This window comes from Rutilus rutilus, assembly GCF_951802725.1.
Source record: "Rutilus rutilus genome assembly, chromosome: 2".
Classification (NCBI taxonomy): domain Eukaryota; kingdom Metazoa; phylum Chordata; class Actinopteri; order Cypriniformes; family Leuciscidae; genus Rutilus; species Rutilus rutilus.
In genome coordinates, this window is record NC_140210.1 from 7,642,606 (window position 1) to 7,656,113 (window position 13,508).

The 13,508-nt window shown below is 36.8% G+C and overlaps 1 protein-coding gene across 1 annotated transcript; it reads right to left on the minus strand.

The window, feature by feature from the left end:
- Window positions 1-304: 304 nt before the first annotated feature.
- Window positions 305-11,604, minus strand: grapb (GRB2 related adaptor protein b). Its single transcript, XM_084402954.1, has 5 exons — window positions 11,159-11,604; window positions 10,284-10,381; window positions 6,831-6,950; window positions 2,114-2,282; window positions 305-1,268 (listed from the first exon to the last, which is right to left on the minus strand). The coding sequence occupies exons 1-5, from the start codon at window positions 11,234-11,236 to the stop codon at window positions 1,089-1,091; spliced, it is 645 nt and encodes a 214-aa protein (XP_084259080.1). The 5' UTR covers window positions 11,237-11,604; the 3' UTR covers window positions 305-1,088.
- Window positions 11,605-13,508: the final 1,904 nt, after the last annotated feature.

Genomic DNA, 13,508 nt, shown 5'->3' on the forward strand with positions numbered 1-13,508 from the left:
GAACATCAGTCAGAGGTCTTCCTGAACAGACATATGACTGAAAACAATCAAATAACCCTCTCTTCTCTAATAAGAAGTACAGAAATACTTCTTTTACAGTTTTATAATCATCTCCAGTGGCCTATTTAACAACATAAATTCCTTTTTGTTAGTTTTGTCCATGATTTGTTAAATTATGGTATTTGAAATTAAATTAGAGTTTTTTTTACATAGTTACTAGTGGTCTTAGCTAAAATATTTAAGCACTACAGTAAAAAAAAAAAAAAAAAAAATGAATCTATTATTTATTTATTATATTTTTTAAGGTCAAGTGTAATTTCTGTGGCACTAAACAGAACTGTAAAAATAAATGTAACAGGGATCCTAGACACTCCCACAATCTGCCATTGGCTGAATAAAACGATAGCCCTACCCTAGACTCACGCCATTGGTTGAGCAAATGTTTTTATAGCACCACAAAGCCACAGTGTTTACAAAGAAATCAATGTGCAGATTATTTACGGTTGTCTCTGAATATTAATCTAGGGTTGGATTTTTTAAATCACAAAAATTGCCATGAAAGTATGTTTCTAAGAAAAAGAGAAAGAACATTTTCCAAGTATGTACAACTTTAATATGAATGTTCACTTTAAAAGAGGGAATATATAGTAGGTGTGAAAAAAAGGTTGTTTTTTATGTCTGTCAATTATAAACATTAATTAAGTGCAATAAAACTCTCCATTTGAAAGGACTTGAAAGTATTTGAAAGAAGAATAGACAGGAAGCTCAGATGATGACTGATCAGCGAGTAAATGTCACTCAATAGTCAACTGTTATAATCCTTAAGGGTGTTACAAAACTGGTTTGTTGACAAGTTAGAATTGCTTTCTGATTTGCTAAAAATGCTTTACAAAGAGATCGATGGGCAAGTGCTGACCATGACACATAAGGTTTAATTCAAACCTTAATCGCCTGATGCAGCAAACATTGATACATTAGACTTAGTTCACCTTCAGATTTATGGAGAGTATGTGTAATGGATGAATAAGTCTCAGGCTCTCATTCAGGTGAGTTTAGCTGTACAGGACAGTGACACGTAAAGCTAAAGTTCAGTGGTAAATTGGCTGCACATACTCTGGTGGGAAAATGCCCACTCTTCCACGGCATCGCCCCCTCCAGCACTGAGCGTCCGAACAGTCCAGCACATCAATGACATCACCGCGCAGGAAACGTAGATGAGTCGCATGATGAGATGTGAAGTCGAAGAGGGCATGGGCATGACGTGGCCTCTGAAACACACACACACACACACACATAAAATTACGGGAAATGCATTGCAATTACGAGAAAAAAAAAAGTCACATTTATGAAAAACATGCCACAATTGTGAGATATAAAGTCACAACTGTCAGTAATAAAGAAATAATATCAACATTTTGGAGGAATAAAGTTGCAATTAGGAGAAAGAAGTCTCACAATTATGAAAAACATGCCTAAATTGTTGCCATAGTCACAACTATGAGAAAAAGTCTTAAAATGATGAGAAAGTCAATTGTGAGATATAAAGTCACGACTGTGAAAAATAAAGTTGCAATTAGAGTAGCAAAATAAATGTAATTTAAATTTATGAGAAAGTTGCAATTGTAAGATATTGTCAGAATGATGAGAAACAAGTCTCATGATTATGAGAGAAAGTTGCCACAGTTGTGAGATATAAAGTTAAGTCACAAATGTGATAAAGTCACAATTGGAAGAAATAAAATAGAAATTTAGGACAGTCACAGTTACATAAAAAATGTATTACAACTGTGAGAAATAGCTGCCACAATTGTGTGATAAAAAGTTGCAATTTATGAGAAATAAAAATAAATAAAATACCTCTGAAGTTCAAATGGATTCCCATAGAAAATCAGCAATGATATTGATAAAGGAGGGGTCACATTTGGCTCTACGTATGCCTCGTAAGAGCTTGTAACAGGATATGATGTCACGCTCAAGCTAAAGAGGGTTGCATTGAGCCAAGAGATCAAAGTGTGACTTAACATCCTCTATTGGTCAAACATCCTATCGCTCTGCAAATTTGCAGATCAGAGTTCACCAGAGTTGAACTTTGGCACCTCAGTAAGGCTCTTACAGCTAATGATCCCTCGGGCTCTTGCAGGAAGACGGTCCTCTCTTTGGCAATGCTGTTGATTCTGTAGAAGTCCACCAGCTGGTTGAGGGAGCTGAAGACTTCATCCCATATGAAGTACTGCCCTAATCCATCCTTCAAAACCCGAAAGTGCTGCACATGGTCCCCGTAACTAGAGAGAGAGAGAGAGAGAGAGAGAGAGAGAGGGTTGTTTAACTTCTAGATTAATGGGTAGATCTTGCCTGGACTTCCCAGTTTATTAAATCTGAACATAAGAGTGTTTGATTAAAGGTTTTGCCCAATAAATCACAGTTTGACATTTCAGCTCTCAGCAAGTTTTTGAATCACAATGATTCAGAAGAAGCACGGTGTTAATAACTATAATCAAATTAGGCTCTGAACAAGTCTGTGCTTATTCTCCTGCAGATACATTACAGTATTCCTCTCAGATAAAATGCTCATTACAGTACATTCAACAGCGTACTAATAAATACATCCCATATCCCCCAGTTTCACAGACAAGGCTTGAGCCTAGTCCTGGACTAAAATGCATGTTTGAGCTGTTTTAACTGAAAGCAACTTGTCAGTGCCATTGTTTTGTCTTAAGATGCACACCAGTAATGTTTTTTTTTTCTAAAGCATGTTTATAAAAGCAACTTAAACGTTTTTTTCTAATGCACGTTTATAAAAGCAACTTAAATGTATCAATTAACTAAAGCCTAATCCTGGATTAAAGGCAGGTTAAATGATTTGTTCCAAAAATACTTTTTGTTATGCTGGTTGAAAGTCTCTTCACATCCTGATAGCAATCACTAAGTTAAGTGGTATAAAGATATTTATATCATCTGTGGAAGGTGCAGGACCATGCCATTCGTTCCAAATGCAATGATATGATGTCCTACCTGCCTGTCAACTTATGTATTTCCATACATCCGTGCACCTGCTCACGCAGACATCACACGTCATCAGAGTGTTTCATGCTATGCAGAGTTATGCATGCTATGCCTGATCCAAAACAACGAGCTTATGTTGCGTTCACGCCATAACTACTGTAATTAGGAAGAGATGGAAACCTGTGACTTTATACTCAAAGCGGTTTGTGACTCGAATGCATGCGTTTCAATGGCAACAATATCAACGCCGAAATGAACTGCAGCAGTCAGGTGGTTCAGGTCAGAGTTCTTTAAGTTATGTTCATTATTATTGTAATGTTATGTGCTTTGAGACATGAGGTAGTTTCACGCCGTCTCTCATGACGCTTTTGTTTGCTCCCTGCTGTACGTGTTCATGTGTTTTGGAGGAGACGTGGCTTTGGAGATACTCTGAAGGGAGGATGGGATCTTATGCTTTCAAAGTTAGCTCACTATTGCTAGCCTCACCGAAAATTGCCTACCCTACCTTTAATCTAAGCCTCGTCTGTGAAACCAGGCCTAAAAATCAAACAATAATCCACTCAAAATGCAACAATACAATATCAATATCCTTATGCATCTACATTTAAGATGCAATAATACAGTGGATGTCCATTAAGTGTGTGAAAAAAATATTTTGTAACTGTACATGTGTTAATTGTTTTTCAAAAACATATTTATCATCAATAATTGTTCCTCAATTACTCTTCAGTGCAAATGGAATTTAATTGCTGAAATCAATCTATCTATCTTTCAGTCTATATATTATTTATTTTATTTTATTTTATTTTAGAACGTGTCATTATTTATTTATTACAATTCATTTTGATCACTTGCATTTTAATTTATTTTAAATATATATGTTTTGCCTTTCACAACCCCTGTAAATTGGTAAATCTTTAAGAAATATATAAATGTATCTTATTTTTAATACATTTGTTGTAAATAATTCTTATTTGAACACATGCTCTTAATTGTTTGTGGTTTACTGAGAAACATGCAAACACTGACGCACACCCTGCGCCTGCGGCATGTGTCTTTAATCACCTGGTGGCTCCACCCTACCACACCTTCTCTTAACCTGTGTGGGTGTTACTCACACACACATACACAGATGCATATCAGTCCACGCAATCCTGCATGGATCACTCTGCTTGTTCAGACAGAAACGGTGACAGAATGAGGAACTGCCTCTGGGATGTGTGTGTGTGTGTGTGTGTGTGTGTGAGAGAGAGAGAGAGAGAGAGAGAGAGAGAGAGAGAGACAGAGAGAGAGTTGTACTAAAGATCATCAAAGCAACAGGGCATGTTTAGGGAGAGTAAGACATTATAAGTAATTAAAATCACAGTCATTAGATATGACCCAACATCAAAAACACATTAACAATTCTTAGACACAAGCTCCAACATAAACTGTCTCGCATTAATTTTCTGTTTTTTGTGTAACATTGTGCTTTCTGTTTACATTAAGCTTTTATTGTGATTGGCCCAAAACAATACATCTGACCCGTTTTGTCATTCTCTATCTATAGGTTCAGTATAGTGTAGTCGTGAGATTTTTTACTGTTTTTGAAAATCCAAAAAATATATATTTTGAAATATTAATACAATTAAAATTCAAAAACAATTTTCCAGCATCATTACTCCAGTCTTCAGTGTCACATGATCCTTCAGAAATCATTCTAATATGCTGATTTATTATTAATGTTGGAAACTTTTTTTTCATACTTGAGCAGCACAACTTTTTCCAACTTTGATAATAACCAAGTGCCTAATCAGCCTATTAGAATGATTTCTGAAGGATCATGTGACAATAATGGCTGATGAAAATTCAGCTTTGCATCACAGAAATAATTTATATTTGAAAGTATATTAAAATAGAAAACCATTATTTTAAATTGTAATAATATTTGTTTCCCTGTATTTTTGATCAAATAAGGCTTGATGAAATAGCAAAAACATAAAAAATAGCAATGTGTCCCAAACTTTTGACCGGTACTGTATGTGTGTTTGTATGTATGTATAGTTCAGTTAATTCCTGAATGATGACTAGTCAATGCATCATTCCAGCTGTGCTAAATTACACAATAATTTAACAACTATACCACAAAACAGCTGTTCATCAGCTACTGAGCACATTCCCTGGGGGTCCATGAGGTAGTCCAGGCGGGTCTGTCGACATATATAAACATTTTCTTAAATGTCATGACTTTTCTGACTATTTAAACAAACATTTGCAAATGATATGCACTCTAAGAAAAAATGGTACAAAAGCTGTCACTGGGGAGGAACCTTTAAAAAGGTTCTAAAATTTATCACTTTAGGTACCAATATGTACCTGAGGTACTGTATATGAGGTACTATTAGGTACAAAGGTGTAGCTTTTGAAAGGGTCCTCACCCAGTGGCAGCTTTTGTACCTTTTTTCTAAGAGTGTGTTAAGCATTCATATTAGTTAGAGTTCCAAAACTAAAGGTTACTAAATGTCACTGCATAGGTCTGTAAAGGTTGATTTACCTAAAAAATATAAATTATTATTATTACTATATCGTTCTGTCTTTCCCTGTCTTTTCTTCCTTGCTTTCTCCCTCCCTCTCCATCACACACATGTGTAAACACACAGAAACATCTGTGCTGGCCTCAGGTACTCAAGCTTGTCAAGAGGCACTATGCTAATAATATGTGACTAGACTGGATTCATTGTGCTGCAATTGTGTTGCAACTATCCCTCGATTTCTCTTTCAATTTCCTTCTCTTAGTCTCAGTAGAATTTGACGTTTTGGGTCAGGCCTTTAGAGGTGTAAAGCAAAGTGATCTAAAAATAATCCATGCATGTCCACCTTCCCAACGCACGCCAACTTATTCAATAGAATTATACCATGAGCTGTGAGCGGTACACAGCAAAATAGCAAACCACGACCATTTAAAGAGTTCAGATGCAAAAGCCTCTAAGTGCCATCTATAAATTTGTATAAAGCTTGTATATTTAAGTTAAGTAATTTCACTTAAATGACAATTAATAGGTCATTTGCATTGCCATTTAAGTGAAATTATTGAACTTAAATATACAAGCTTGATAAAAATGATCATTCTGGAAGAAAATTTCAGATGGCACTTACAGGCTTTTGCATCTGAACTCTTCTTTTAAAGATCCAATCAATTCCCCATGGACAAAATTAAGCCCCGTCCTACTTTTTTTTTTTCTTGTTCATGAAGCCGTTTCGCTCGGATATACATAAATAGGGAAGAAAAGACTCTAAACTTCTGTTTCATGCCGACTTTAATAGGCTCTTTCGAATTGGGCAAGTAACCACAAGAACATCCTAGCAATAATCACCAGAACATCTAGCAAATAATCACAAGTGCCACCAGAACATCTAGCAATAATCTAGCAATCTGAACTGTGTGTATGCATGCAGTACATGCATACATCACTTGTATGTGTTATGTATGCATGTATACCACAAAGTGTTATAAAAAGTACTTTTTGCTTGGCATATTTAAAAGGTTTCCGTTTCCACCAAGAGAACTCTGAACTGTTTAAATAGGTTCTGGAGTGCTGGGAGCAAAAGGATTACATCACAGCAAAACGCTACCATGCACTCCACTCTAATTAGAGTGTATTAATGAAGAGCCAGATAGGGTAACAAGGACACACATTAACACACACGCATATGCAAGCACACTCATGTCGGCTGTAAACATCAGCACATGCAGGGGGGATAATAATATCAAGCCTTTATATGAAGCGTACATGTGTGTGGTAGAGGCGAGCGGTGAATGTAGGTTTCATTTGTAGGGTGTATCTGACCTGACAGACACAGAGAACTCTCCTGGTGTGCTCTCGCTCTCCCTAATGAGAAACGCTCCACACTCCAGCGGTCTCAGGCGGTTTTCTGCAGCCTGCCGTGATATTCCACCCACAAACCACCTGCAAAATACAAGCTCATCTGTCACGATACATCGTATGGTATATTTATAAACTGAAAGAGAACTACTGGTATAGGTTTACTTTAAAAAGGGGGTTCATTGATCAGGTAAAAAAAAAAAAAAAGATTTACTTGATTATTGTAGTACAGCTTTGTAGAAGAGAACAGAATCAATTAAATGGTTTAAGATAAGCCAGATTTTTTTTTAGCTCAAAAAATGGCCTACACTGAAAAATGTACTTGTGGTTCAGCCTCTTCCCAGCATGCATCAGGCTATGAATAATTAATATGGTCGCACCATTTGCCAGTTTTTATTTTTTATTTTGTTGTCACGTGTGTATGTTATTGTCTTGTGATGTCAGGTTGAGTTTATTCCTCTTACAATGATCAGTTGATTTTGTGTGTGTGTTTTTTGTCTCAAGCACTTTGCTCTCCATGTCCATTTCATACACTTTTTTGACTTTTTAAATTGCATTTAAGAAGTACATTTTATCAGTTCATGCATTCTCTGGGAATTTAACCTATGACTTACGACATGATCTATAGAAATGCCAAATTATTATTACAATTATGGTAACTTTTTGAAATTTCAGTAAATACAGTAGGCTATATATACAGTATATATACAGTATATATATATACACTCACCTAAAGGATTATTAGGAACACCATACTAATACTGTGTTTGACCCCCTTTCGCCTTCAGAACTGCCTTAATTCTACGTGGCATTGATTCAACAAGGTGCTGAAAGCATTCTTTAGAAATGTTGGCCCATATTGATAGGACAGCATCTTGCAGTTGATGGAGATTTGTGGGATGCACATCCAGGGCACGAAGCTCCCGTTCCATCACATCCCAAAGATGCTCTATTGGGTTGAGATCTGGTGACTGTGGGGGCCATTTTAGTACAGTGAACTCATTGTCATGTTCAAGAAACCAATTTGAAATGATTCGAGCTTTGTGACATGGTGCATTATCCTGCTGGAAGTAGTCATCAGAGGATGGGTACATGGTGGTCATAAAGGGATGGACATGGTCAGAAACAATGCTCAGGTAGGCTGTGGCATTTAAACGATGCCCGATTGGCACTAAGGGGCCTAAAGTGTGCCAAGAAAACATCCCCCACACCATTACACCACCACCACCAGCCTGCACAGTGGTAACAAGGCATGATGGATCCATGTTCTCATTCTGTTTACGCCAAATTCTGACTCTACCATCTGAATGTCTCAACAGAAATCGAGACTCATCAGACCAGGCAACATTTTTCCAGTCTTCAACTGTCCAATTTTGGTGAGCTCGTGCAAATTGTAGCCTCTTTTTCCTATTTGTAGTGGAGATGAGTGGTACCCGGTGGGGTCCTCTGCTGTTGTAGCCCATCCGCCTCAAGGTTGTGCGTGTTGTGGCCCAATCAGTCGGCCCATTCTCCTCTGACCTCTAGCATCAACAAGGCATTTTCGCCCACAGGACTGCCGCATACTGGATGTTTTTCCCTTTTCACACCATTCTTTGTAAACCCTAGAAATGGTTGTGCGGGAAAATCCCAGTAACTGAGCAGATTGTGAAATACTCAGACCGGCCCGTCTGGCACCAACAACCATGCCACGCTCAAAATTGCTTAAATCACCTTTCTTTCCCATTCTGACATTCAGTCTGGAGTTCAGGAGATTGTCTTGACCAGGACCTAAATGCATTGAAGCAACTGCCATGTGATTGGTTGATTAGATAATTGCATTAATGAGAAATTGAACAGGTGTTCCTAATAATCCTTTAGGTGAGTGTATATATATATATATATAATTATTTTTATATATATATTTTTTTTACAAAAAAGAACAATATTTATTCAGAAAATAAAATTTCAGATTTTTATTTTTTATTTCCCGAACAATTTGTTCACAAAATTCCACCAGTGTTAAGAAGTATATGCATTGTTTTCATCATGTTTTCAGATTTAAATGTGAGCATTTGCACGATATAGGGCCGGGTGAAACAACATGTTTCACTGTGCGAAAGTGTTCTGTCGTTTTTGCTTAAGTAACTTGAGCTGCATTGACCATAAGCCGATATTTGATCTCATTCAGTCTTCTTTTTCATTACGATCATGAATATTAACTGACTCATCCTTTCAGTTCAAAATGACTGGTCGGTTCTCAGTCATAAACTGCTCTGTTCAGGTCAAGCCACAGCATGTTTGAAGGGCTTTGGTCAGGTCTCTGATTTTTGCTAATCCTCACTGTCTCACAAGAATGTCAATCATCCACATCATGGTAAAACTGCAGGGTAAGGAAGCCCTTATCTAGCAATGTCCTTACCTAGCAGTTTCAGTAATAGTCACACCATCGGGAAGGCCACACCCACAGCAATTAGTAAATCGTATGACACAGTGAGGTGTAATGCTGGGAAATCCCTACATTTGTTCAGAGGAAGCTACTTCTTCGAAAACCTTTTTTTTCTAGTCTGGATGAATCAGATTAATTGTAAAAAACATATAATCCAACACCCAACCCTAAAACTCCGGCTGTGCATCCAACAGCACCATTCCAAGGTCGGGACTGATGCAATTGTCATCCACCTTGTACATCACAAATACAACATTTAGAACCAAAGAGAAACAACACCTATCAAATACCTTCTGGAGCACAAACTACTAGCGATATCAGAACTAAAAGACATTACCCTTACTTATGGTGCATCTCAATCAGCTTTATATTCAGAAGTGCATTGATCAGGAAGTCTGTCTTTTAAAGGGCTGTCTCAATCGCAAAATCTTTCCAGGGCACAGAAGTGTTCACTCCCTAAAAAGACCCACCATACACCTTGAAAACCATTGAGCATCACTGCTCACTAACGGAAGTTAACTGAAGTGTGAAACATAAACCACTAGAAACTCTTCTAAATGTCCAACATAACTGAACAATAAACACTAACATGGATTTCCCTTTACTGAGTAACACATAAAATATCACTTTTTTCCCTAGATTTACTCTCCTAGTGCAGTCCATCGCAAAGCATGCTGGGAACTACAGATCCACAGCCCAGTTTATATTTATGTCAACAAAAATGACTCTTGCTGATTAAGTAAACTTCAGTTTTAAATATAGGCCTATTAGGTGGATTGAATTAAGTTGTGACAAATTGTGTTACTTTAGCTCGTTTAAATTAATTAAACTGAACAAGACAATAACTACATCATTTATTTATATTAATTATGAGTTACAAGAACAGAACAGAAGATGACTGCAAAGGTTTCCCAAAATATCTTGATGAATTTTGTCATTCACAGATAAACTCACATGCTAAATTAGATTGACTTTGGTCACGTGATACTTACGTGTGAGGTCTTACATTGATATAGTTCTTCGGTACATAGCCCCGCCTACCCAACAGCTCAGCTGTGTACCAGTTTGGATCGTCGTCCATGTTTGTCACCTAAAATAAGCATAAGATCAATGTTCAGATGTCCACTATCAGCTTAGGTTAGAGAATAACTATTTGCTTAGTGGAAATTTAAACGACTTTTCAAGTATCATGTAACTATGTAACAGCCCCAGAAAACAAATTTGGTAATAAAAAAAAAAAACAGTTTGCAAAACAATGCAAATGACCTGTTTTCCGCTTAAGTTCAAATAACGCATAAACAAATGACTGACTGGTGTAGTATTTTACTGACTAGTTAAGATACAGTCTACCCTGAGACATATTTACAATTTCCCCTAATAGATTTCGAATTATAAAGTAGACAATGGCCCGGTTTCACAGACAAGGCTTAGATTAAGCCAGGATTAGGCCTTACTTCAATTAGGACATTTAAGTAGTTTTTATCAACCTGACTTAGAAAATTTTTTTTACTGGTGTGCATCTTGAGACAAAACAATGGCAATGACGTATTTTAAGATATGCCAGTGCAAGTTGTTCAGTTAAAACAGCTCAAATATGCATTTTAGTCTGAGACTAGGCTTAAGCCTTGTCTGTGAAACCGGGGCAAAAAATGATCTTGCACTGTACCCTCCCACAATCTGCCCAGCTACATAAACCACAACCCATTCATTCAGATATCCAATCTGAAATAGATGCTATAACACTGATGCACACACTGATCAAGTCTTTTCTGCAAAGGATCAGCATGCAGACTATAATCCTCGTAGTATCATACTAGTGTTCACAGTGAACTATTGCATGCACACACACATACACACTCAGACTCACCTTCAGGATGTCACCCTTCTGGAAACTGAGTTCATCACATTCACTCGCTCTGAAACTGTAAAGAGCCTCAGCCTCCATTGAAGAAAGAACAGAAGAGAAAATAACAGGCAGTGAAGTGGAGATGAGACCAGGATGAAGACAAGAAAGAGGAAAGAGAAAAAAAGGATGGGTAAGGATGAGCAGAAATGGAAAAAGATGAAAAAAATTATTAAAAAGGATGGAGAATGGAGATGTAGAATGGAGAGGGTGAATGAGAAGAATAATCAGTAGAAGGACGATGAGTACAGCCTTCAGCGCGGAAAAACTGGAGCGACAAAAACATTGAGTGAAAAACTGAGGAAGCACAATGTTGGTAGAGAAACGGAGAGAATATGTGTGTCTGCCAGTACAGCTGTGCAGCGGAGGGGGAAGGAGAGAGAGAGAAAGTGAGTGAGAGAAAAGAAAAAAGAGAAAATTAAAGAGAGCAGAAAAGCAGTGACCAGATCAGAACATCACATGCTTTTGATTCAATTCTTCAAATGGCCGAGATATAATGAAATATAATGCACTACAAAAAATGTACGTAACCTACAGTCACAAATTAAGACACACTTGAGTGAATTTATATTTGTTCTTATGTTGGCTTGACAAATCCTATTTAAGCTTCTTTTTCTTCATCATCATCATCATCATCATCATCTTCTTCTTCTTCCGAGACTAAATTTAGTCAGTATCTCTTCCTATAGCTTTAAAGCTACACCCACCAAACTCAGGTCAGACCTACAGACTGTTCTGACTCGAGTTGCTATATCTTTTCTAACTGATTGGATTTAGGTTTTCGGCAATCAATACTATGAAAAATCCCAAAGAATTTCACTGAGGGGATCAAAATGTTTATACTCTAATAGAGTAGCTTCATCCACCAAGTATCTATCACTTGCAAAGCCTAGCAACTAGGACATGCTAAAACATGCTAGCAACATACTAATTCAGTCAAGCAATGTGCTAAGACATGCTAGCAAAATGCTAATTCATGCTAACAACATGTTAAAACATACTTGCAACATGCTAATGCATGTTAGCAATGTAAACATGCTGGCGGCATGCTAAATCATGCAAGCAATGTGCTAAAACATGTTAGCAACATGCTAATTTGGAACATGCTAAAACTTGTTAACAACATGTGCTAAGCATGTGCAATAATATGCTAAGACATTCAAAACATGTTAAACCACGCTAGTAACATGCTATTGTTATTCTTAGTATTATAATTGATAGGACCATTTAGTTGATGTGATTCATATTCATATTTTTAAAAAAATATTAAAATATGTTTACATGATTTTTTTTACCCTATTTACTTTTTTAGCGTGCATTGCTAGTCTTGTGGTGAACAATTAATCCGTATAGGTTAATACACATAAATAATTTGCTTGTCATGGTAATCTTTAATCAATATCTGAACATTTGCTTCTGCTCTGGAATGGCGTTTCTTCTCTGATTACGTCGGTTTGACGGCTTGGGTTGAATATCCTTAACCAACCGTCAGTTTTCCATGAGTAAGGTATGGAGAGGAGGTGCACTGAAGTAAAACCCTGCCCTCTATTTAATATTTCGTTTCACTTGGAAATACGTCACAACACCGGAAAAAAGTCGTTTGCAACTTCCAGTTCACTTGGACTTTAAATTTATGAATACGAATCACATGAACTAAATGTTCCCTCATTCCATGACGATTTATACAAAATGTTTTATTAAACTCTGGATTGTTTTACTCATTTAAAAATCTTAATTCATAATATGAATAATATGTTAGGATTATTCAATTCAATTTGATGGAATTTTACTATACAATTACTTAAAATACAATTACATAATTTCCACATACTTCCATTTGTGTTACTAAAATAGTCTACAAAGAGTATTTAGTATGTATACATATATATAACAATTTATGAAGTATATTTAATCATAAATCTTGTTGGAGGGGGCACATGCTTTTTATCCTACGGCAGTTTCTTATGAACCAACAACATGGCCCTTATTAAGAGCACTTGCTGCAGCTGTGCATATGTTCGATTGTTGTGCATGTTGGTCACGTCCACTCTGATTCAGATGACACGCCATTTAATAAACGCACATGGTCACATAATATCTCTGCCTCTTGACTTAGTGCAGCTTGATTAACTCATTTTAAAGAGAGCGTTTCAGAACTGAATGGCTTACACATGAGACTGCACTGAATATTTAATTGTTTGCATGGAGATGATTTCAGTTCTCTGTATCTGACAGATGACAGTCAGTGGGCATGTCTGAGAACATGTGCTGGTAGCAGCATCCACCCAGCCCCCTATCCAGCACAAACACACAC

Coding starts and splice junctions, on each gene's coding strand:
- grapb (XM_084402954.1), bottom strand. CDS start 11,236: ATGGAGGCTGAGGCTCTTTACAGTTTCAGAGCGAGTGAATGTGATGAA. Junction 10,382..11,158: donor AGAAGGGTGACATCCTGAAG/GTGAGTCTGAGT, acceptor TGCTTATTTTAG/GTGACAAACATGGACGACGA. Junction 2,283..6,830: donor GAGTTCTCTGTGTCTGTCAG/GTCAGATACACC, acceptor CTCTCTCTCTAG/TTACGGGGACCATGTGCAGC.